This window comes from Eublepharis macularius, chromosome 13 (assembly GCF_028583425.1).
Source record: "Eublepharis macularius isolate TG4126 chromosome 13, MPM_Emac_v1.0, whole genome shotgun sequence".
NCBI lineage: Eukaryota > Metazoa > Chordata > Lepidosauria > Squamata > Eublepharidae > Eublepharis > Eublepharis macularius.
Window position 1 is genome coordinate 73232902 of NC_072802.1, and position 23752 is coordinate 73256653.

At 51.6% G+C, this 23752-nt stretch overlaps 1 protein-coding gene across 4 annotated transcripts in view; it reads left to right on the forward strand.

Annotated features, from left to right (window-relative positions):
• The first annotated feature begins 7439 nt into the window (after nt 1-7439).
• The window catches only part of MYO18B (myosin XVIIIB), a 128996-nt gene continuing 112683 nt past the window's right edge, over nt 7440-23752 (forward strand). The window contains exons 1-3 of one of the 4 annotated variants that reach the window (XM_054996169.1): nt 7440-7686; nt 22262-22360; nt 23041-23198. In XM_054996169.1, coding sequence (XP_054852144.1) covers nt 22324-22360; nt 23041-23198 — 195 coding nt within the window. In that variant the 5' untranslated portion in view covers nt 7440-7686; nt 22262-22323. Of the gene's footprint in view, nt 7687-11292; nt 11397-12370; nt 12472-22261; nt 22361-22513; nt 22532-23040; nt 23199-23752 lie in introns of those variants that run through there. The other 3 variants (XM_054996167.1, XM_054996168.1, XM_054996170.1) reach the window with 3 other exon arrangements.

A 23752-nucleotide genomic window follows, 5' to 3' on the forward strand; every position in this document is an offset into this window, starting at 1 on the left:
CCACTTCCATCCCAACCTCCCTCCTTGTGGGCAACATTTTAATTTTGTATTGCTAGCTTAGGTTTGGCAAATTGCACTTGGAGAAATTATCTTTGTGAAGATTATTCTGTTGAAGGACATTCCAGGTTTCGCTTTTGGTTGCAGGCCCCGCTGCTTTGAGCCAAGCGTTTATCCTTCGAACGCAGGAGCTCCAGTGCACACGTGAGGGATCCCTGCTTTCCTGGGGATCTCCTGGCATGCGGGGCCAAGCAACAGATCCGCGCGCACACGTTCCTTTCGTTGCACAGAGCTGCCGCTTCTGCAGAAATGAATGAAGGGCGCACCTGAGCTCTGCACAGCAGGCACTGCTGAGAGACTAAAGGGTTCTGGTTTTCTTCTTGCAGCCCAAGTGTTCAGGTGTCAGCTGAGCAGCCTGAGCAGCCTGGATCTGTTATATGATGAATAACAAAATCCGTAGATGGTGTTTGAACAACCTGTCTCTCCTTGGGATCTAGCCTCGCTTCCTCTTCTTTGAGCCCCTTTCTTGCGAGCTCAGCTAAGAGGGTCCAGTGGACAAATCCCCACCAAACCCTCAGCCTGTGCCGGGCCTCTTCTTGTCCTTGTGTCTCACTGGAACCAGCCGCGTCCGCACGGTTAGAGTTTCCCACTGCCAATACACGATTCCTTTGAGACAGTGCATACCTTCCACCCCCTCTGAGCACAGGGGCAGCTGCCCTGTGGGTGTGCCCTCCTCCCTTGCACCTGAGAGTTACGGTTGTGTATTTTTTGGGTGTGTGGGTGTGTGAGAGAGTTCATGTTTTTTAGTTGTGTTGATTTTAACTTAGCATTGTTTTATAAACATCCTGGTTTAATAGCCACATTTCTGAAAGTCTGAGAAGCCTGCCTTTTTATAAAGAGGGGGGATGCTTCTACATTTAGAAGAAACCAAGCATGGCTTTCTGTAGTGGATGAACTTTTATGGAGAATGCGTTAATTTGAAAAAGAGACTGGGCAGACACTTGAATGGACTGTGTTTCTGTACGCAATGACCTCATTTTTTTGTAAACATTTGAGTAAGCTATTCTTTAAAATAGCCTGGGTTTAGATTTAAGTATTGTTTCAGAGGCAGCTAAAATACATGGTGGTGTAGAAATATTTCTTGTTCCCACTTTTGGTGAATTGTCAATAGGAATATAAATTAATATGGATGTTTATATATTTAATTTCAAACGTGTTACCTTCTAGGAGGGTATGACGGTTTATCTGAGGCTTGTGCTGACTCTTTTATCTGTGTCTCAGTTCAACTTCTGTGTGTTTATCCAAGGAAAGGACTCTTCCCCTGCTCCAGCCTGAAGGTTGTGTTGACTGAGCTTAATCTGGACTTCGCTGACTTCAGTGGGATTTGAGTGCTGCTAACTTTTCTCTGGAGCAGGCGTGAAAGTTAGGAGGGAGATGAATGGCTGTTAAAAGACAAGAAAAATATATTTGGTGAAAACAAAGAATGACACACAGAAAGATTTTAGTGATGCCTGCTACTGCAATTTCTTGATTGTTAAATTGGGCTCAAAGAAAATGGTAGGAATTCTTTGTATTTCAGGGTAGAGAAGGTCTTTCATATACGGCTATGACTGACCTGGACAGACGCGAGGAAGAGAAACGTCTGGTAGTTTTGTTCACATTGCAGTGTCCTTTTAGCACATTGTTACTGTCCCATTTTTAAGAAGAAAAGACACTCAGAAGAGGCACCAACCACAGGGCGGAATAAGTTTGTTATTTAACCTGCAATATTTCCAAGTCAGGAATCCGAGACCATTTTAGAAAGGAAGTCATTCCTAAATGTACTTTAAAGCACAAAGTTGCAAGAGCTTCAGGTGGTTCTGAACGTATGTTGCAATAATGACGAATAGCATTTTACTACTTCTGTCTGTTTTGTTCTGTGTTCGCTGCCTGCAATGGTTTGTCACTGGAGGAACCTTCATGCTGGTTGCTGGTTGCTGGCTCTGAAGGAGCCTTTCTAGGCAAGACTGCAGACTTCAGGCCAGGCTAAAGGGAGCCAAAAAGATGGCCGAGGCTTGTGAGACTGAGCTCTGGGCCGGTGTGAGGAGGGAGCTGTGTGCCCTGCATGTCCCCGGCATTCTCCCCTCTGCCTGATAATCTCTATGGACGAAGGATGGCAGGTGCCCCTCCCCCGGTCCAGCAAAGGTGTGATGACAGTGCAGGGCGGCCTCAGACGGGCACACAAGACCAGCCTCTGGCCCCGTCCACCCCGGCAGCTGCGCAGGTGGGCAGGGCCTTTTTTCTCAGTCTCTTAACTCTCCTGTGCATGCAAAAAGCTTTTCTAAATTTGAGTGTCATACAAGTGCCATGCCATGCTTGTGCAAAATCATTTGAGAGGAAAGTTCTTCATATCTTTGTATGTCTTTGGCACAGCAGGCAGCGTCTGTGCAAGAATACAGGGCTTGCCCAATACGGGGTTTTGTTGAAAATTGGCAGCATCAAAGCGCAAATCAGCTGCATTTGTCTGTGAACATATCATTTGAATCTGGTGCTAGTGGTTTGGTCTGCAACCTGCAAAGTCTGTAGCACTTAAGTAGGACTGAGACACCACGTTAACAAACCAGTTTAGGAAACGGTGAGCGTGAGCATTTACAAGGGCCTCCTCCAGCAGCTGGGAATGGATGAATCCGTAGGTGTGTGAACTGCAGTCTATAATTTATATTTTCTTCATACAACACAATCTTGATGGAGCAATGTCTTGGAATCCGTACCATTTGGAGCTATGGCATAATTCTTATTCTTAAGAGAGACAATATTTTGAATTGTGCTGTAGACAGTATAGAATTCTCTTTGATGTTGATAAGAGGAAGAAGCTGATGGCCATATACATTTTTAAAAACCTTGAAGTATATTCACTACTAAATTTTTAGTATTGTACAAAAATGGGGAAAATGTATCTAAGTATATTGAGAAATGTATGTATATCCAAAACGTCTGCTGCGATTCATAAGAATTTTCTTTTTATTGTTGGTTGCCTGCTGACATTATATCCCATGATGTAAATATTATGTAGTTAGGCACTACTGAATATTTGGCTGTGTTAATACATTTGTTACATTGAATTTTTTTAAAAAATTGTTTTAAATTAATATTCACAGCTTTATTTTTTTTCATCGTATAAGGTTTACTTTAATCTACAGAAGTCTCAGAGCCCCAAGAATTCTGTTTTAACAAGAGATTTATGTTATTTATTTTAAATCCACACGTTTGTTCAATTTATTTGAAGTTCTATACAATTTCTTTTCTCGTGTCTGTGTGTTATTTAAGCGACATCAAGTCCTTTTCAGGCTGGAACCAGGAGCTTTATTCTTGTTTCCACAAATTTAATTTCAGAAACCCAAGCTTACTGTTCTATCTCTAATAAAAGAAACTGAGAGAGCCCTGTTGTTTGCCTTTGCCTTGTTAAGAAATGGACAAGTGTTAAAAGGGGGCTGTTCGCATGTGCAAAGAAACAAGGTGCCATAAAAACTAGGTCACTGATTGCAAAGGAGCCTTTCTGGCTGTTAAATCAAAAAGAGTCCAGTAGCACCTTTAAGACTAACCAATTTTATTGTAGCATAAGCTTTCGAGAATCAAGTTCTCTTCGTCAGATGCATGATACAGAGACTTTTGACTAGTCTCTGTATCATGCATCTGACGAAGAGAACTTGATTCTCGAAAGCTTATGCTACAATAAAATTGGTTAGTCTTAAAGGTGCTACTGGACTCTTTTTGATTTTGCTACCACAGACTAACACGGCTAACTCCTCTGCATTTCTGGCTGTTGAGGTTCTTTCCCAGGTACCACGACCACCAAACTTCCTTTCTGGCACTAATTTGCATTGTCAGGGTGGAGTTAGTTGTATGTTGCAGATTTGCTGTGGGGGCTCAAGCTCACCTCCCGTTCCTGGTGAAGGGCAAAACTGCAGGGGATCAGCCAAGAAAAGCACCACGCGCTTGTTACACCCAAGCTGGTGTTTCTGGCCCAATGAAAGGAACCACACAGAAAGAGGTCCCGTGAGAAGAATCGCTCATAGTCTATTCCAATAAACGGAGGAGCGTTGATCAATGAGAGTGGAAAAGCCCCTCAGAGCTCAAGTGCTCTTCAGGGTTTCAAAGCCATTGCACAAACTTTTATCACCTTTGGTTCATTAGCAGAAATTATACATTCAATAAGTTATTGGTCAAGTTAGTTGCGTGTGCATACGACCTAGCGTCATTCCATTGGTTTGGAATAATTAAGGGTTGTCCCGTTACTACTTGCAAAAGTTGTTTATCATTTCAAAGAACAAACAGTCCTTTTCTGGCACCTGTAGTATCAATAAGGTAACTATCTGGTAGCTGTGTGTCATCCCCAAAGCCTTCATCTGACGAAGAGAGCTGTGATTCTCGAAAGCTTATGCTACAATAAAGTTGGTTAGTCTTAAAGGTGCTACTGGACTCTTTTCTATTTTGCTACTACAGACTAACACGGCTAACTTCTCTGTTTCTATTTCTGTTGCCTTCCTCAAGAGCTGTGGCTCTCAAAAGCTTATGTTACAAATAAGTTGGTTAGTCAGTAGAAATAAATACCTTAAGTCTGTATCTGACCCTTTCAGGCTGTCTGAGACGCCTCTTGGCTTTCTGGCTCTCTGGGAACTCTTGCTTTTTTTATGGCCCTGGCTAGTGACATCCTGAGACTTGTATCCTCCTCCTGCCAGAAGTCCCACCATATCCTGGTAAGAGAGAGTGCTAATTGCATGATGACTTAAAAAATCCTGCTGTTTTCCTCTTTTTTATTGTGTAAGATCTGGCCTGATGAAGAGTTCTGGGGGATTTGAAAGCTTGTACACTTGTGCCATTGGGTTGGTCCCTAAAGAAGGTATTATGTGGGTTGTGTTCTTGGATTTTTGGTTTCTGGAAAGCATGAGTGGAAATCTCATTGGAAGAAACCTGAAATGTGCCAGTAGGGAGGTAGCTACTAGGAACTGTTGTGTTCCTTTTCATTTGAGCGATGGAAGAGCTGCTTAGCACTGAAGATAGAAGGCAGTTGCTGATGCCATCTTCTGGGGACCTTAAAGGTAAAGCACCTAGTCATTACTGACCCATGGGGGGGGGCATCGCATCACGACGTTTTCCTGGCAGAGTTTTAGTTAAGGGGTGGTTTGCCATTGCCTTCCCCAGGAAACCGGGTACTCATTTTACCGACCTCGGAAGGATGGAAGGCTGAGTCAACCTTGAGCCAGCTACCTGAACCCAGCTTCCGCCGGGATCAAACTCAGGTCATGAGCAGAGCTTGGGCTGCAGTACTGCAGCTTACCACTCTGCACCACGGGGACCTTGCAGAATGTTAATAAACATTGGCAGTCCTTAATTCTGTTTTTTAGCTTTGATTTTATTCATTTTATTATTAACTTTTATATCGTACGCTGCCTTGAGTTCCTGCAAGATAGAAAGGCAGCTAATAAATGTTTTCAATAAATACCTTCCCGCTGGAGATTCAATCTGTCTGCCCTCAGAAGAAGCCCACAAAAGAGCTGATGTGCTTGCTGTATCCACTCCCTCCTTGGTTAAGACAAGTTTGGGTCTCTAAAGTATACCAGTAGATGAGGTTCATTCCTGGAGAGGGCTGGGGGGGGGGGGGTTGGCTATAATGTTGAATGGTGGCCCTTTCTGAGAAAGGCGGGTGGAGAAACGCCATTCTGGTTGTGGAATGAACTTTCTACGGGCTGCAGAGGGAAGGGGCCAGCTCGAGTGGAATGTGATTGGAGGGAGAGCGAGTCAGTTGATGGAGGGGAGTTGGAAGTGGACCCTTGGTGGCTGGAGAGGGGAGGGGGAGATCTAGTGTTACCCCAGGGACCCAAGGATCGTGCCTGCCCTACGCAACATCGAATTAGGGCATGGGGGGGGGGAGAGTAGGGGTTTCTGTTTAGGTTTTATTAGTCCTTCTGTTCACTGTATATTGGCCTGTGTATAGTTAGAAGTTCAATAAATGAGTTTTGGAATTTATGAAGGAAGAAAGCTGTTCTGTTCCACGCAGTCCCCCAACCGCTTGGGCCCACTAGCAGAGGAGGGGGGTTAGGCGGCTGTCCGGCCTAACCAGGACCCCCTACAGGGACAGTGGTGGCAGCAACGACCCGGAGACAGGGAAGGGAGATGGCACCTCCAGGTGCTGGGCTAGGCAAGGGAGGGGTAGGCAGAGCGGGTTCTACCAGTGAAGGGAGAGGCCCCGTTTTGCCACAAGGAGCAAGGACAGATTCTAGCGCTGGGTTTGACTGGGCTGCCCTTGTTCTTTCCCAGGCCCCATCCGACCTACCGCTGCCCCACTGGAACCCCCGGCCCTCTTTGTTTCTGCCCATATGTGCCCCTTTCCACATTCCTCTGGACACATCCTTTCGAATGTGGCAGTGGTGGCAAGAGAGGCCCTTCTCTGGCCTGCATGGCCACAACTCCCAAACCTTTTGGTCTTCCACCATTACTGCTGCCGCTGCCTTCCTACCTCAACGCGGTAGCTGAGGAACAAGCAATGGAGTGTCCTCATCGGTGAACTCAGAGATCTCATTAAGAGGCCTGCTGGGGACCTTTGGGCTGCTGTGTTTTCATCTCACAGAAGGATGATGTTTTAAAGCAGGAGAGGTGCTGTGGCTTGGGGGGGGGGGGGTGCGCAGCGCACCAGCTTTGTATGCAGGAGGTCCAAGATTTGCTTGTTTAGGATATTTCTCTGCCACGGTTCAGAATCCAATGTTCAGCCCCCGGCATCTCCATCTGAAAGGCCCAGGGCTGTGGAAGGCCTCTGCTACTTGAGACCCTGAGAGCTGCTGCCAGCAGACTAGACTTCCCTTAAGAGACCAAAGGTCTCTCAAGCCTCAAATGCCTGAAGAGAAATGGGGTTGCGTGGTGTGCCAAGGGCATCATATCAGGCCCCAAAACGAAGGCGTGTACAAGCCAAGAGAGAACATGAAATACCAACTCCCCCCCCCCCGCCGAGGCATGATGTCGGGGTGGACACCTGCCAGTTCAGCTGGTCTTTCCTTGACAGTTATTCACTCCTCCCAAAGCAAACAACACCTCAGTTTTTCAGGCTGTCCAGTAAGTAGCAAAGGTTCTTTCTTGGAAGGATAAGAAAAGGGAACCAGAATATTGAAAGCATTGCCTTCTCATGAGGAAGGTGCGAAGGGGCTTGACTCCTGGGTTTTTTCCCCGGTGTTCTGGTAGGGACCTCATCATAGCGGGATATTCTAGAACTTTTCGTTTTGTGGGCTTCCTGCTCCCTGTGGAGAGATGACGCTGTGCTATTTTTAAGGCTGTGGGGTCACTGCCTTATCTGAGGTGATGATCTCAATATATGAATGGCAGAGCTGAGCAGGGGGGCTGGCCATGAATCAGGATGAGGGACAACCAGCGCTGCTAAGAGGTGCCTCGTAATGTTCTCTGGCCAGCCCTTCAAAATCCTCAAACTCTGGGCTGCTGTGATGGTGGCAACCAGCATACATGTTCGTAGACAATTGCCTGTGATTCTCTTGGATTTCCCGCACGGTGTCTCTTTTTCCAGACATGCATTATCCTGTGGGGCTTTCTTCAGGTGATGCTATGGGGAAACCTCCAAGCTCTTCTGAGTTGTAAAGCTCCTGGCTTTGTGTTCCAAGGAATGGTTGTAAAAATTAAAGACAACACGTAACTCCCAATCCTGAGGTGAGTATGTGTAAGAGAATTCTGTGGCCAGAGGGTGATATTTACAGGGTGGGCGTCAGCGCTGAAAGTGGCATAAGGGGGGGGGGGTGTCAATGTTTGTAGGTTCCAGAAGTAGCCTATGAAGCACCTCCCCAGGAGGCATGTTCTGGGGAAAGGGTGTCCAGGAGGAGCAAAGGGTAAGTCGCTATGGTTGCCTTCTGTGGCTGCCAACCAACGTCGTGGCATCCTCCTTGAACACAACTGAAAACAGGAGGGACAATATGTGGGAATTTAGCAAGTGTTTTCATTCCAGTCATGAAAGAGTTAAACTGTTTGTGTTACCTACTTAATTAGTAAACATACTTTGAATGTAACCATTAGAGCTTCGAATAAGATTCCTGCCATAGAAAGGGGAGTCACTAAGCATAATGAAGTAAGACTAGGATTTTCTATTGGGCAGTTAGTTCATTGGGGGCAATTAATTGATGCTATATACTGAAGTTTTATTGCTCTTTGTTCACTTACTTACTTACTCTCTTCTTCTACTTCACTTCTTCATCTTGACTCTAAGTCACTTATCTAGCAAGATGTAGTCAACTTAGCAATTTATTATTTTCTCCAAATGTAACCCTAATTTTTACCCTTTAGTAAAGTAATTTTACAGAGCTACACTGGAGTGTGTGTTTGTCAATCTATTCTTATTACTTCCAATGCGCAATCTTTGCACAAACTCTGCTATATTTTCCTACACAATACCAGGCCCCTGAAGGCTCATGCATCGGTGTGGTGGGCAGGGACTTTACAGAAGTGAGAGTGTTAAAACTACTTCTAGAGCCTGAGTGAGGCATGTGAGGGAGAGGGCGGTTGTGGATGTCAGATCTTGAGGTCTGACTGGAAATCTGTGGTGGTTTTCTCCTTAGGGTCCTCTTACGTGTTAGGTGGAGGATCCCTAGTGAGATCTCCCAATGTGAACTTCAAAAGCAACTGGTAGGATCAGGGCTGTGGCATGGGGGGGGGGGGCGGCTACCTGCATTGTACCTGCCTCCCCCCTACACTAGGACTAATGATAGAGGGGAGTGACTTTTAAGGGAGGGGGTTTTCTTAAAAAAAAAACCACTTGTCCCAGCGATGTGGCCTCGGTCCGGCTCCTCCTCTCCCTGCCCCTACTTTTGACATTTAACCCAGGTGTCCAGGAGATCCCAGTGCAACACTATTGTTGCCAGGGCCTGATCCTGACGGTGTGATGCGCAATACCCTTTGGGGTTTCAAGCTTAGGAATGCTGTTGATGTTTTTCATCACAATTTGCATGCGCTGATTTTCACGTGCTCCTGGTGTATTTCGTCTGTGTTTCAGATTATGTATTGCCTTGTTGATATGATACTTTTATGTACATATTTGGCTCCCTAAAGACCAAGCTATATGATTTGGAAGATGCAGGAACGGGTGTCTTGAGCATTTTTAATTGGTAGCTGGTGCCCGCCTGGGTTGGGAGGAGGGAGAGGGACCCATAATGAAGCTGTGGCACCTACCCCACACACCTGATTTCTGACTTCAGCCCTACCTCTGGTTGCCATTGGTGCCATTGAGGTCAGAAAACAGCCTGCAAGGAAAGGGTTAAACCCCCTCCCTGCAGGGCCTTGATTCCAATTGCAGCTGCAGTTTTAAAATGCCTGGAAGTTCCCACAGCTCTGGCCAGTTTTGAACACTTTAACGCTGTTTTTTTTTTGCACTGTATCAGCTTGCTTTCCAGTACAGTGGAATGCCAGACTGGGAATGTGACATGCAAGTCCAGTAGGAATGGCCAACTGGCTTAGGCCTTTGCCCTCTAGGTGTGACACATCTGGGTCTTTGGCCCAGAGTAGCCAGCAGAACCTGGACGCTTGTGCACATGGGTGTAACACATGGCTTTGGGGTTGCCAGCAGACTGGGAAAAGCCCAGCCCTGCCCTCTTGTGCACAGGAAGCAGCAGGTAACGTTTCTGATAGCTGCAACTTGTGGGTCACACTGCCACTGAAGGCCCAGGAACAGGGACTGGTCAGAGCGCTGGCAGGCTGGCCCGGTTCGTTCGGCAAAAAGGCCCTTGCTGAAACTGCCCAGCCGTGTTGCGGAAGCCGCAGGCGAGAGATTGGCAGGAGCAGGTGTCCTTCCCCCTTGAGAGCATGGTGGTTTTGCTACACAGGCAGAAAAGCAGAAGGGGGGGGGTGAAGAGCAGAGCTGGGCGGGGGAGGTGGCACCAAGGGGGCGGAGGTGAGGGGGGGCAGCCGCCCTCTTCCAAAACGAAACTTCAAGGCGCGGCTTGGCCTGATGGGCCATGAAAAGCAATGGCAAGATTGGCAATATTGGACTGTTTGCGGGCAATGTCTGAACAAGAGATCCATGGGGGCAGGGGCCAAACAAGTCCTGAGCTTGGGGGTGGCCATGCACAAGCCCCAAAATCTCATCCCCATCTCCCAAATAGCAGGGGGGGGACCCCGCTGCTGCCGAATGAGAGGACTCAGCCATGGGTCAAGAGCCAAGGGCCCCCAGCTCCCACCAGGAAGCCCCTGGCCCTCAGTGAACCTGCCCACCCAGGAGTTGGAGCTGTTATCTTTTTATCTTAAGACCAACAAATAATTTTTTGCATTTATTGTTGTAAGCCACTTCCAGCCCTCAGCAGGGAAAAACCTGGACAGAAATATCTGACGAAATCAATCTATGATATGGCCTGCCTTCCAGGATTGTTGTAAGGAGTTGTGAAGCTGTGTATGAGAACTGCTTTGAGCTTGTCGGCTAAGGGTTGGCCACATGCCAAGCGGTACTTGTTTTCCAAAAACCACCTTTGAATGGGATGCAATATCTCCTGGATATGTTACTCAGGAGAAGGTGAGGGAGGGGGACTGCGAACCAAAGTTTGTAATGACATGTGAGCGCCCGGTTGCCATCGGTGGGACATTTGGATGTACCGCCCCCCCCCCCGCCCCCCTTAGGAGGCTCAAGGGCCACCATTCTGGCTCCTAGATGAGCTTCTCACGGTTCAGGAGTGGATGGTTTGAACTGTGCGTGTCTTTGGCGGACTTTCCATGCTTCCAAATGGGTTCCCCTCCTTTTGGGAGAGAGGCCCAGAGAGAGAGCAGGAAGGCGATTCCTAAAACGCGGGCAAGAGCCGAGGGAACGGGCGAGAGGCGTGACGGCGTGTTCGGGAGGAGCTGAGCAAAAGCTTCCCGTGCTTTGAACGGCCCCGGCTTTCCTGGAAGGAAACGGGTTTCGCGGGTGAACTGCCACCGGGCTGGAGGGTGACATTCCTGGGCGGAGGGGCCACTAAGCCAGACAGCTGCCTCCGCCCGGGAGATCGTGGCAACGGCCCTTTGCACCTGTCGGCTGCCCAGGGGAGGCGTCCAAGGCAGGGGTCGGGGGGATGTGTGGTGCGTGCCGGTGCTGCCCCTTGAGATGTGCCCAAAGGAGGCCCCCCTTGCCCTGCCCTGCCCTCGGCCCCGCTGACTGGCTGCCTCGCTGGCCCGGCCGGGCCCGCTCCATTTCGGCCCGGAGGTGGGGCGGTATTTTTAGCTCCGGCGTGCCTCCTCCTCGCCTCAGCTGCTGCCCCGGGGTGGGGGAGCGGAGCGGCAGAGGCCTCCTCGCCGCCTCCCGCGTCCTCTCGGCTTGTCCTGCTGGGAGCCGGCAGCTGCTCCTAGAGCTGGGGGTGCCTGTGCAGGAAGGCCCCCGTCCCGCCGCCGCAGCGCTGCTAATAGAGAAGGTAGAGAAGCCTGTGGCTGGGGGGGGGGGGGCTGGGGGCTTCCCGGGAAGTGATTTGGAAGGGACTTTGGAGCAAGGGGCTTCTCTGGGATCCAAAATGTCCGGCGTTGGGCGTGGAGCTATTTTTAGCCAGGAGGGCTACAGGAGCCGGGATCGATCCCTCGCCACCCGCGCCTGCCTGCGCTGCTAGAGAACAATGTGGGGGCGGGCAAGGGGTCTTTTCCGGCTGGCTCGCCTGTTCCCCGGGAGCTTAGGGCCCCTTCTTCGGCCCCTTCGGGCCTTGAGGAAAGACGGGGGCCAACTCCCAGAAGGGGCCCCTCAGGTGGCTTTCCTGGCTCCTTGGCAGAGGGGGCGTCCTTCCACCCCCCCCCCCCGCCCGCCCTCCCGCAAGGGAGTTCACGCGGAACAGGGTCAGACCTGGAGGAAGGGAGGGGGATCGGGAGAAGCCACGCGGCTGCCCCGAGTCCGAGGCCCTGGGGAGAGGGGGCGGGGGATGTCCTTTAACTACATTTGTAAGAAACCTTTCGGGGAGGGGGCAGAAGGGAAGTCTGTCTAGCGTTTCTTGACTGTCAGTAGTACACTTGGGGAGTGCTGCCGTGAGCGTTTTGTGTGGAAAGCGGGGGATAAGAGTTGTAGAAATGAAGCATCGATAAAAACTGATCCTCTGAGCTCACAAAAGAAACATTTCTTGAGAATTAATTCGTTGGGGCAACTAATGTACTCTGAGCTGTGCCGGCTGTGTGCTCCGTTAAGTTGTGCTGCTTCGCCCCTCAGTGTTTGACACACACACAACACACACACACACACACCCCGAATTCCCAAGATGTCATTTCCAGACCACAGGGGCAAAAAGGGAACGGAGTCTTCCTTTTACCAGCCGGATTTTTCCCAGCTGCCTTGCCTGTCACTCGTAAAATTCTCTCGATAATTCCCCAGTTCACCTGATAATCTGACCCTCTTCTTTCCTCAAGGCCGCTGGTGAGTGACACCCCCCCCCTTGGGTGGCTGAGTGCCTGATTCTGGTTTTCGGGGTTTGCGTGGTGGAGAACCTTTGAGCAACTGACCCTGTTTATCAGGTGAGAGCCTCCCTGGTGATCATATACCCCTTGGAGAGTGCAGGATGGCGCCCAGAAGAGGGAAGTGGCTGTGAATTGGCGTGGCCACAAACATTCTCTCGACAGCACAAAGTGTGAGATCTGACACACTCAGAACCTGAAAACCTGACTTTTAAAGTTATGTTTCTAACCCTTTTTAAAAGAGAGAGCCTGGAACTGTGGGTGCTGCCTTGCTCCTGGATGAGGCTCCTGTCTGCGCTTGTACGTCCATAGAGATGTGGGCGGGGGGGAGGGCAGAGGCTGCCTGGAAAATTGCTAGCAGTGGTGGAAGCCAGGGCTGGGTGAGGTGCCTTGCGGACATGATGTTTTGTGAAGCCATGGGTGAAGCCTTGGGCTGGGTTTTCCTAGGGCAAAGTCCTGCACATCGCCAGACTTCATGGCAGCCCTTGCCTCTCTGGCTGCTGTGGAGGCAGCGGAGCCCAGTGAACTGCTGTGCCTCCTCAGGAGGATTAACCCATAGGACAGCTAGAGTAGATTTTATGTTCTTTATTGGGGGAACGCTAGTTCCAGAGTATTAGACCCCATGGCTTGCATGCAGTGTCCCTCAGACTTCCCTATTCAGCTTGATCTCCCCAAAGGGTGGCGGGCTGGGAAAGAGAGAGGCCTTGGTGAGCGGGAAGCATTTCTGGCTCCCACCTGCTCCTGTTTGCACAAGACAAACGCTGCTTTAAAAGGACCTTTGCTGGGTTTTTGAGCTGATTAGCAGCCATGCCCAATCTTTGTAATGTGCACCTGAGGCCCAGATCGGTGTGGGGGTGGGTGGGAAGGAGGGCACCCCAGGAGTGGTGACTGCCATCGGGGCCTTCTTGGTGGTGATGCCCTGTCTACAAAACGCCTCCCCAGAGCCACTCTGATGCTGGCTCTCTGGGACTTAACAGTGGATGATTGACCTTTCCGGGTTTTGATGCTACTGCCATAATTGTTGGTTTTAGTGTTCGTTTGGCATATATTTAATTATCCTTATTTTAGTGATTTTCTTTTCTGTGATTTTGGTTAACCATTGAATTGCTTTTAGTAGAAATGCAGGATTGTGGCCTTATCATCAGCTCCCATCTTTTCTGCATCTCTGTGAATAGAGGCCGTCAGTCTGCAGTGCATTTTCAGGTTTCCGCCTATCCATTTTCCCCATTGAGTTGAACGTATGTGAGAGCGGCTGCTTTCCATTGTCCCCTCTCCCTGGTCGTGGGAGGTTCTGGGCACCACAGCCGTTCCGGTCTCCTCCCTCCTGCTTCCCGGGCTTCCTGGCGAAGGGATTGTCTGGGGTGCACCCTTCTCTAATCGTCGGGTGGGCCTAGTGCCCAGTCCCCGGGTCTTTGCAGCACTGCTCCTGCCCCAGGGCTGTTTCCTTGCCTGCAGGGGAGTGGGAGGCTGAGAAGCTTTAGCAGGGGGTCCCTGAGGGATCCTGCCTCAAAACACGGGCGGGGGGGGCGGGGTTGTACCTCTCTCATGGCCAGTAGTTCCCCCGCTTAAGGGCTCGTCAGTGTAGCCAAGGCTGCACCCCCAGAGAGGTTTTCTTCCAGCTTGGCTTCTGAACCGCAGTGGTTTTGCTCCTGAGCATCACCTGCTTCCAGACTTTCCCTGCCCTTGGAATGTTCTTTCTCCAGCCAGATTTGGTACAATCTTCTGAGAAAGAATGTAGCGTAAGGGATTTAGCAAGCCATCTAGGGGTGTGTGTGTGAGCGTTTTAGAAGGTCCCATCCACATGGGCACCAGGTTCCTTGCTGCCACCCCCACATCTGCCGTTTTCCATCAGCACCCCCCCCTTGGTAGGAGGCCGATTGTGTCGTGCCTGTGCACATGTCTGTACCTGTTCAAACATCAGGCAGAATGAGAATAAAAAGAAAAGTGAAAGCAGGCAGCCCTTTTCCCTTAAACTCTATAGATCCAGAGAACTTAGCTGTGTTAGTCTGTAGTTGCAAAATGGTTGCCAAAAATGCATCTGACAAAGAGAGCTGTGGTTCTCAAAAGCTTATGCCTCAACAAACTTGGTTAGTCTTAAAGGTGCTACCAAACTCTATACTTATTCTAGCGATGTTGTTGCTAGGATAACTTTTGAAGTTCTCCTTTGCCTTAGTTCTCAGAGTTTTCTCCCATTGCTCCTCAACACCTGGTCAAGATGGAGCCCCTTGATAAAGATTTAGTCCTTCACTGACCCCCTTGCGGAGAGCTGTATGACAAGAGAGCTCCTTCCTTGCATCTTCCCGTGGGAGCCCACCCCCCTCTGGAGTTATTCTCACTTCTCGATCCAGAGGAAGGGGAAACACTCTACCTGTTTGGCTTTTGCAGTCTCTGGGGCAGTCGACTGTGGCGCTAGGTGGTAACGCTTTTGTCTTTCCTTTGGCCATGGCCGTTGGCATCCGTGAGCCCTAAAGACCTCTGTGCTTTGTTGCTTGATGGATCACCCCTCCAACCCCCTCCTTTCTGCCAGTGACGCGTTTGCAGATGGGTTCCCATAGGCAGAGTGGGGTGAAATCTAGTCTGGAGGGCATTTTCCCACAACGTCTTAAACACGTCAAGTGCATTCATTAACAGGGCAGCAATGATCTCCCACATGCACAAAGTTGCATAAAAGGTGATGAGCAAAGAGCCAGTGATCCAAAGCCATGCCGGTGGGGCTGAAGAAGGTCTGAATGCCCCCCTAGGAAGGAAAGGTAACTGGAGAATCCCAGGGGCTAGCTGGGGCAGGAAAAGCCCCCAGTCCCCTCAAGGTTTGGAAGGTGTTCGTACAAGCAGGTTGGACAGACAGAGGGAGGATGGGTCTATTGCGGGTCCTTAGCCCCGGTGGCCAGGTGGGACCTCCAGGTCCAGAGGCAGAGCCCTTCCAGTGGTTGGGTGCTGGGGAGCAGCTGGCAGCTGAGAGCACGTGGGCTGCCCTGCAGCACCGGACTGGCCGCTGCCAGGAACAGGAGGCTGGACTCGGTGGGCTGTTGGGCCGACCCGGCAGGGCTGCTCCTGTGTCCTTAAGACAGTGACTGGGAAGTACCAATGGGAGGTAGTTCCAGTAAACCATTCAAGGTGTCATTTATTCATTGCTGGGGGCGGTGGCGGTGGGGGGGGCGATTTCTAGCTGCTATCGCAATGTCAAAAGCTTCTTTCTGTATTCCTGGCATTCCTTGCTTCTCTTCATAAAGGTAAGAGACTGCAGGTGCCCCCTCTGTGTTATTTGACCCCCTGTCACAAACCCTTGTCTTGGCTCTTCCTTCAGGCCCTGTGGTGCTGTTGGGAGTGGCAGGCCTGCTGAAACAGCTGGCGCGTCTGATCCTGGCAAGACTGGGGGTGGGTGGGGGGGGGGAGGTTGGGTTGCTGCAGCCAAATGGTGGACCATTTGGTGGGCCAGGTTAACTCATGTGGGTGCGTCACGGGATGTCTCACAAGAGAATGTGAGCAAGGACTTGTAGCCAAACTCTTTTAGTCTGAGTTTAATCAAACTCTGGTTCTACAGAGAGCCATGCTGGAATGAAGCTTGGATGCCTCCCTCCCTTTGCCCCTCTTTTTGCCTACGTGTAATGGCCTTGCAACATTAGCAATACAGCTGCAGATAGCCAGTTTGGTGTAGTGGACAAGAGTGGCAGGACTCTAATGTGGAGAGCTGGATTCCCCACTCTTCTGCTTGAAGCCAGCTGGGTGACCTTGGGTCAGTCACAGCTCTCTCAGAGCTCTCTCAGCCCCACCCACCTCACAGGGTGTTTTGTTGTGGGGACAATAATAACACACTTCGTAAACCGCTCTGAGTGAGTGTTAAGTTGTCCTGAAGGGTGGTGTATATATAGGTTAAAAAGGTAAAGGTAGTCCCCTGTGCAAGCACCGAGTCATTACTGACCCATGGGGGGACGTCGCATTATGACGTTTTCCTGGTAGAGTTTTAGTTATGGAGTGGTTTTCCATTGCCTTCCCCAGTCATCTGCACTTTACCCCCAGGAACCTGGGTACTCATTTTACAGACCTCGGAAGGATGGAAGGCTGAGTCAACCTTGAGCCAGCTACCTGAACCCGGCTTCCGCCGGGATCAAACTCAGGTCGTGAGCAGAGCTTGAACTGCAGTGCTGCAGCTTACCACTCTGCGCCACAGGGCTCCTGTGATGTTGTTATTATTATAGTGGGAGACAGGGATTTCCTGGGTGCCATGCTTGACAACAGGAGGTGGCCTCCAGAGTGTCTGGATGTTGTGGCTTGGATGCCACAGTACTCCTCTTATTGTCTCCCAAATGTGCCCCTCTTGGTATGCAAAAACAAGAGGTGCCAAAAGAGTGTCAAGTGTAACACTTAGCAGACCATAATGTCCGCCAATCTTCTGAAATTGTCTGAATAGATGTGTTTGCATTTTTGTAGAAGTAACTTGATACTCTAACCTGCTTTTCTGATGGCTTGTTTGTAAGACGGTATATAAGCTAGTGGGCATGCTCTGCAGGGTGTGCAGGGTCAGAGATATATAACAACAACAATAACAACAACAACAACATTCGATTTATATACCGCCATTCAGGACAACTTAATGCCCACTCAGAGCGGTTTACAAAGTATGCTATTATTATCTCCACAACAATCACCCTGTGAGGTGGGTGGGGCTGAGAGAGCTCCAGAGAGCTGTGACAGGCTTCAAGTGGAGGAGTGGGGAATCAAACCCGGCTCTCCAGATTAGAGTCCCGCACTCTTAACCCCTACACCAAACTGGCTGTGCACTAGTTTATTTGGGTCTTTTTACTCTAATAAACTCCTTTTACTTTGCCAGCATTTTTGCCTTGGTTAATTGGGGTGCTGAAGCCCTGTTTTGGGGCCTCCCTCTATTGGGATACTGGTGAGCCCCCTCTCAGTGCTCTCATGTGCTGACTCTCCAGGATGCATTGAGTCATTCTGTGGTGACTTTGCACATGGGAAGAAGCCATTCTTGGCCTGGTTCATTTGTCAGGTGTCCCAGATGAAACAATATGCAGAGAGAGATTCAGGAAGATGCCAGCCACAGCTGCTGGCGAAACGTCAGGAACTACAGGAAACGTCAGGAATCCACAACAACCAAGATTCAGGGCTGTTTGTCCTGTTCAACTGAAAAGCTGCCTCTGGGGCCAGCCAGTTTCAGTGGAGGAACCATGTGGGGGCCCCTCAACCCTTGCCTGGGCTGTCCTGCCTTCTGCTCAAATTCTCCTTCACTGCGCTGCTTTCCCGTGGCACAGGGAAAAGATGCAGGATCCCCACCTCTTCTGATGTGTCAGGGCCTTGCGGAACTACCTTTCCCAGGGTGCCCTTCAGCACGTTGGCTGTTGCAGAAGAGGAGAGGCAGGCAGAGGGGCACTCTGACCACTCTTCTGCCTACCTGCCTGGTAGCTGCCCAGGCACTGCGCTGTGCCCCAGGAGAAGGGCCCTTCTTCTCCAGTTCAGGTGTGCTGCCCAGACAATGGAGCAATGCCTTCACGCTAGAGATGAGTGTGACAAACTACTGGTGTCTCTTGGGCCTTGGGTGTGGCTGGCTTCTCTCCCTGGGGCTTGAGGTCTGTAGGCAGGCAATTTGTTTTTCAGGGAGCTGAAGGCAACTGGGAAGAGGGGGTGTTGCTTGTGGTGTAGCTGTTGCAGTTGCTCAGGGAGTTCCTTCTGGTGATGGTGGGAATCACAAAGCTTTTGTGAGGCTCCAGCCGGAGCTTTAACTACCCCTCAGGTGGCTGTGCTCGGGAGCCCTCCCAGTGCGTCTGGCTGCCCTCTGAAATGGCGTTGTCTTCATCTGGTCCACCAGCTCTCTTTGTAGGCAGGAGGACAGAGAGGAGCACAGTCACAGGAAGGGACACGCTGCACTTGTGGGGAGTGCCCCTTTGTGATGCTTGGTGGCCTCCCTTGCGGTTCTCAAGGGTCTGCAGCTCCGTGGACAGGCATGGGCTGGCCACTGTGGCCCCAGTGACGGGGCCGCTTCCGGAGGCCTTGGTGTGAGAAGGGCTTCCCAGGGCCCTTCTGGGGGGCCTTTGGTATGACCAGCTCCTGGAGTTTGGGCCGTTTGCTTGGTGTGAGCCTCTTACTTATCTCTGGGCCCTTGAGCCCTTGATAACACCACCAGGCCTGTCACTGGCTGGTCTTTGCCCAAATAAGTCTTTGAGGGCACATGGAAAATATTTGAGCCGTCCCCCCCCCCCCCTGTGTGTGTGCATTGCTCAACCTGCCTGGAAGGCAAACAAGACACAGAGTTTCTGTATGAAGGCTCAGGGCTCCTGTCAATTGGAGAGCTGTGAGTGGCTGGGGGGGGGGGGTTGTGGGTGTGCTCTGCTCCCTTCAGCAAATCGGAGCTTGGGAGCGCCCCAGCAGCAGGTGGGCCTTGATGGTTTGGGGTGTCCCCCACAGTTCCTTGACTGAACATGTGAGATGGACTTTGATTGGGTTGGATCACTGATCCACGGAGCCAGAGTTGCCTCTGGTCTGGAGCAGCCCTCCAAGGTCCTTTGCAGCACAGACACCCTGAGATGCCAGGGCTGAACTTGGCACCTTCTGCATCCTGCTGAGGAGCCTCTGCCCTCCTCCACATACTGCTGGGCCCCTGTGGGTGCCCTGTGGTTCCCAGAGAGGTGAATCCACTGATCAGTGTGGGATTCAGTTGCACCACCAAGTGAACAAGGAATATCCCCTCCCTCCCCAAAGCACGCTCCTTCTGTGTAGCCTGTATGCAGACCTGCCCTTGCCCCCTGGAGATGCCGCCTGCTTTAGAACCGGGTGGCACTCTGGCCCTTTCAAAACCGCAGCCATCCTTCTTCACGGCAGGGCTTGGCAGCTCCAGGGTGCCCCAGGAACAGCTGCAGTGCTCCAGGAAGCCAGGTGCCGTCACCCTTCCTCCTCTGTCCTGTTCAACGTACAGTACAGTGACTTTACCGCAGAGGTATTTGTGCTGTCGAGGTGCCAGGTGGCTGCAAGCAGACGCTGAGGCCAGAGGCCCAGAATGTCACCAGGGAAAGGGCACCGGGTTGCCACTTGTGAAGTGCAGGGAGCGGATTTGCAGGCGGCTCTGGCTGGAAAGGCACGGGGGGGGGGCATTGAGGGACAGTTGTGTCTGAGGCTTTGGAAGAAAGACTGCCACCAGCTTGCAATGCTACTGCAGGGGGAGGAAGGGCTCCTACCCACCCACCCCCAGTTGTTTTCTCACGCCGACATGCGGTGGGGAGGGGGTGTCCTTATTTTTACCGCTTTGCCTTTTGAAGGGCTGTCACATGAAGGACGGAGTGCAGTTGTTTTCTGTGGCCACAGAGGGTCAGACCAGAACCAAGAGGGGGTTTAAAATGAGAGCAAAAGAGCTTTTGGCTGAACATTAGGAAGAACGTCCTGACAGAGCAGGTCCTCATTGGAACAGGCTTCCTCGGGAGGTGGTGGGCTCTCCTTCCTTGGAGGTATTTAAGAAGAGGCTAGGTGACCACTTAGTAACTATGATGATTCTACGACTCAGTATGAATTTAGGCAGATCAGGAAGGGGGCATGAAGGGGTGAGCCATTGCGTGGCTCTCAAGGCCCTTTCTTACGTGCCCAGGGGGGTAAGGCTGATTGCCACTTTGGGGTCAGGAAGGAGTTTTCCTCCAGGCCAGATTGGCTGAGGATCCTAGAGGTTTTTTGCCTTCCTCTGGGCATGGAGCAGGGGTCACTGGGGGAGTGGGTGGGGAGATCGCTGTGAATGTCGCTAGCTGACCCTTGGGATCCCTTCCAGCTCTGTTTTCTATAGGTCTAGTTGTTCGACAAGAAGAAATCCCCCTAAATGCTTCTCCCTCCCAGATGATCTTTCTCCTTTGAATCTCTCTGATTGTGAAATTTGGTGTTTCTCAAAATGGACAGAGGCCATAGCCAGCTGCACAGGGCTGCAGGGGACTCCAGACTCAAAGCTGCACAACAGCATAACGCTCAGTACGCAGATAATAGTTCAACATGACTTAATGCTGCGAAGGCCCCTCTCCCTTGGAAACCTAGGGGACCCACCCCACCCCTGAGGGGTTTAGGGGACATGGTTGGCTTTGAGGTTTAAACCTTCCCCTCAGTGGCGAGATATTCGCAGGGTGGCGAGTGGGAAGGCTTTGGGTCACTGCTGTGAGGTAAGTTTTGAACTCGGCACAAAGAGTACAGAGCTCGCTGAAGCAGGAGGCTTGATCAAACAAAGAAAACGGTTTAATAGAGGTTGTGTGGTGGATTTTCTTTAAAGCAGAAGTTCCCTGGTCTGCTCATCGCCAGAGACAGGCCTCACGACTCTGTCCGCTCCCAGAGGTGGAGTTCAACCGCTCTGCCACGTGGCCAGGTAGGGCTGCGCAGAAAATCGGCTGCCCCTTTGCCGAGGCCTTCCTGTGCCTTCACTCTTGCGGAGGCAGGGCAGCAGCCAGCCCAGCCCAGCCCAGCCCAGCTCCTCTTCGCTCCCTCTTCCTCCCCTCACATCCCCCCCCCCCAATGGTCACTGATGCTGGAGCAGCACCGAAGGCTCAGGGGCGAAGCCGCTGAGTGGACGTCTCCCCTCTCAGGGCGGGACAACCCCCCCAAGTTGGTGACCCCAGTCCAGAAGCTCCTTGGAGAGAGGGGAGCTCTCCACCAGAGCAGGCCAGGCATGGTGGTCCGCTTGCTCGGAGGGCTTTCTCCCTCCCTCGGAAGGCGCCCTGGATGGAAGCCGTGCTGAAGGGGGGCCTGGGTCTAGGCTGGACAGGGGGTGGCTACCCGGAGGATTCTGGGGCCTTCCGAGAACAGCCTGGTGTGTGCACAGGCAGGGGAGGGGACGGGCCCGGGCACTCGGGAGTTCTGGGCTGAATTCCCAGCCCCAACTTCCAGGTGGTGCTTTTAGTGACAGCCCAGGGGCCTCCTCTGTGCTATTTGGCAAGAATTGCCCTTCCAAACCTCAGCCACTGGGGCAGGGGAGTTCCTCCGCTTCTGCTTTTTGTCCCGTGTGTTGTGCCCACCCCCCTGAGCAGAGCAATTCTCCATCCGAATCTCATGCTTGTCTTGGATTTTAACAGCCCTCCCTTGTCTTGGATCTCCTGAGGCTATCATACTTTGGTCACATCATGAGAAGACAAAATTGTATTGTCGAAGGCTTTCACGGCTGGAAAACGATGGTTGTTGTGGGTTTTCCGGGCTGTATGGCCGTGGCCTTGGCATTGTAGTTCCTGACGTTTCGCCAGCAGCTGTGGCTGGCATCTTCAGAGGTGTGACACTGAGAGATCTCCGTCTTTTGGTGCTACACCTCTGAAGATGCCAGCCACAGCTGCTGGCGAAACGTCAGGAACTACAATGCCAAGACCACGGCAACACAGCCCGGAAAACCCACAACAAGCATAGAAGACAAAATTCTCTGGAAAAGTCAATAATGCTAGGAAAAGTGGAAGGCAGCAGGAAAAGAGGAAGACCTTAAACAAGATGGCTGGACTCAACAAAAGAAGTCACATCCTCCAGTTTGCAGGATCTGAGCAAGGCTGTTAATGATAGGCAGTTTTGGAGGCCTTTCATTCATAGGGTCACCGTACGTTAGAAGCAACTTGCCCACATGCACACCCTTGTCTTGAAGGGACGAGCTGTGGTTTGGGGCGAGGGTATCGGAACAGAGTTGTGTGCTCGGGTGTCCTGTCTCCCCGCCCCCACCCCATGCCCGTCTCCTGCTGGGGGTCTGTCTGTACCCCCCGGTGGAGAAATCATGCCCTGGAGGAATCCTGCAGTGCCACCCTAACGGAGTGAACTCTCCCAAGCCCCCGTGATGTGCAGGGGCCGACTGCATTTGTAGATGTCTCAACTGAAATGCTTTTCTCTCTGTCTGCTCCTGCCACAGGCCGACGTCCCACGTCTCCCTTCCTTGAGTCCTCCTGCCTCAGCCACTCTCACTGCCACAGCATGGCCATCTCCTCACGCCTGGCCCTGTGGGAGCAGAAGGAAAGTGACGTCCCTCTTCGTTCACGTGGCTGGCATGGCATGGCATGGCATGGCATGGCATGTAGAGTGATGGGCGCCCCTGGCATGAACCTCAGCGCTCCTTAAGAGGGGGACTTGTCCAGTTGCAAAGCGATGCCACAGATAATGCTCTCGAACATCTCCTTGCATGGTTAATTTCTTTTTGAGCGTAGCATTTTCCCTATAAAATCTTTCTGGTGTTGGCTCCTTCTTGTAAACTTCTCTGCTTTAACTTGTCCTCCTGCATTTGTCTGTCCCTGCCCCCCCTCTCCAGAAATGAAGATGTTTGAAAGGGGGGGGCAGCTGCTCGTGGTGCTCACACTCCTGTTTTCAGTCCTCCAGTGAGCTGGGTTGGGAGGGGTATTGTCGTCGTGCTGCGACCTGCACAGCCCCTTTGACCAGAGCTGACCATGGGCGGGGGGGGGGGAGGTGAGGTGAGGTGTGCGGCATGAGAAGCGAAGCCTCTCTCAAAGCCTCTCCCAGCCTTTTCATAGCTGCGCTTTCCAGTCAATGCTTCCCAGCATTTGTATGTGCAAATTCCTCCCAAGCCTTTCATTGAGAGGGATGAAAGGTCAGTGGTGCTGTGGGCTGATGTGGGCTGTTCGTGTGGCCTGGCTCCCGTGCAGCCGCTTCCATAACCAGATCTTTGTTTGTGTAAACAGATCAGGGAAGAGGACCGCAGCCCCCCACCAACCTCCCCACCCCCTCTCTTTTCGGTCATTCCCGGGGGCTTCATCAAACAGCTGGTGCGGGAAACAGAAAAGGAGTCCAAAGAAGCAAAACTGAAAGACAGAATTACATTAAACACTAAGGAAGACGTAAGTAGTAAGACAGCCAGCGGCTTGACCTCTTCTTTTATCGGCACAGCCCCGGCCAGAACTGCAGCTCAGCAGGCTGCAGGGAGCTCCATGTGAGCACCGATACCGTACCAATGGGGTCCAGTTTTCAGCTGGGATCCACATGTGCACACGAGGCCTCTGCTTTGCTACCTCTGAGTGGCCCTATTTTGCAGGATCCTGCTCTCTCCTCTCTGTTTTGCGTCACCTGCCCAAACATGCGTCCAGGACCATTGAATCCCACCCTTACCCCAAGGAGGTGCACAGGCAGAAAAAGGCCTTTTCCAGCCTGGGCAGCCTGGAGGTTCTGGCAGGGACCCTCCTGCAGGAAAGCAGGTGCACGGAGCCACCGTCTGTCTCCCGAGTGAACTGTCCAGCTCCATCCCCGCCTGGCTTCAGTCGGGGCCCCCAGGCAATTCCCTGCGCCCTGCACTGCGTCTTTCTGCCCTTGAAGCCCCGTCTCTAGCCAAAGTTGTGATTTCAGCCACTGAAGCTGTTCATCAGCGGAGAGCACTGCTGGTTTGCTAGTCAAAGCC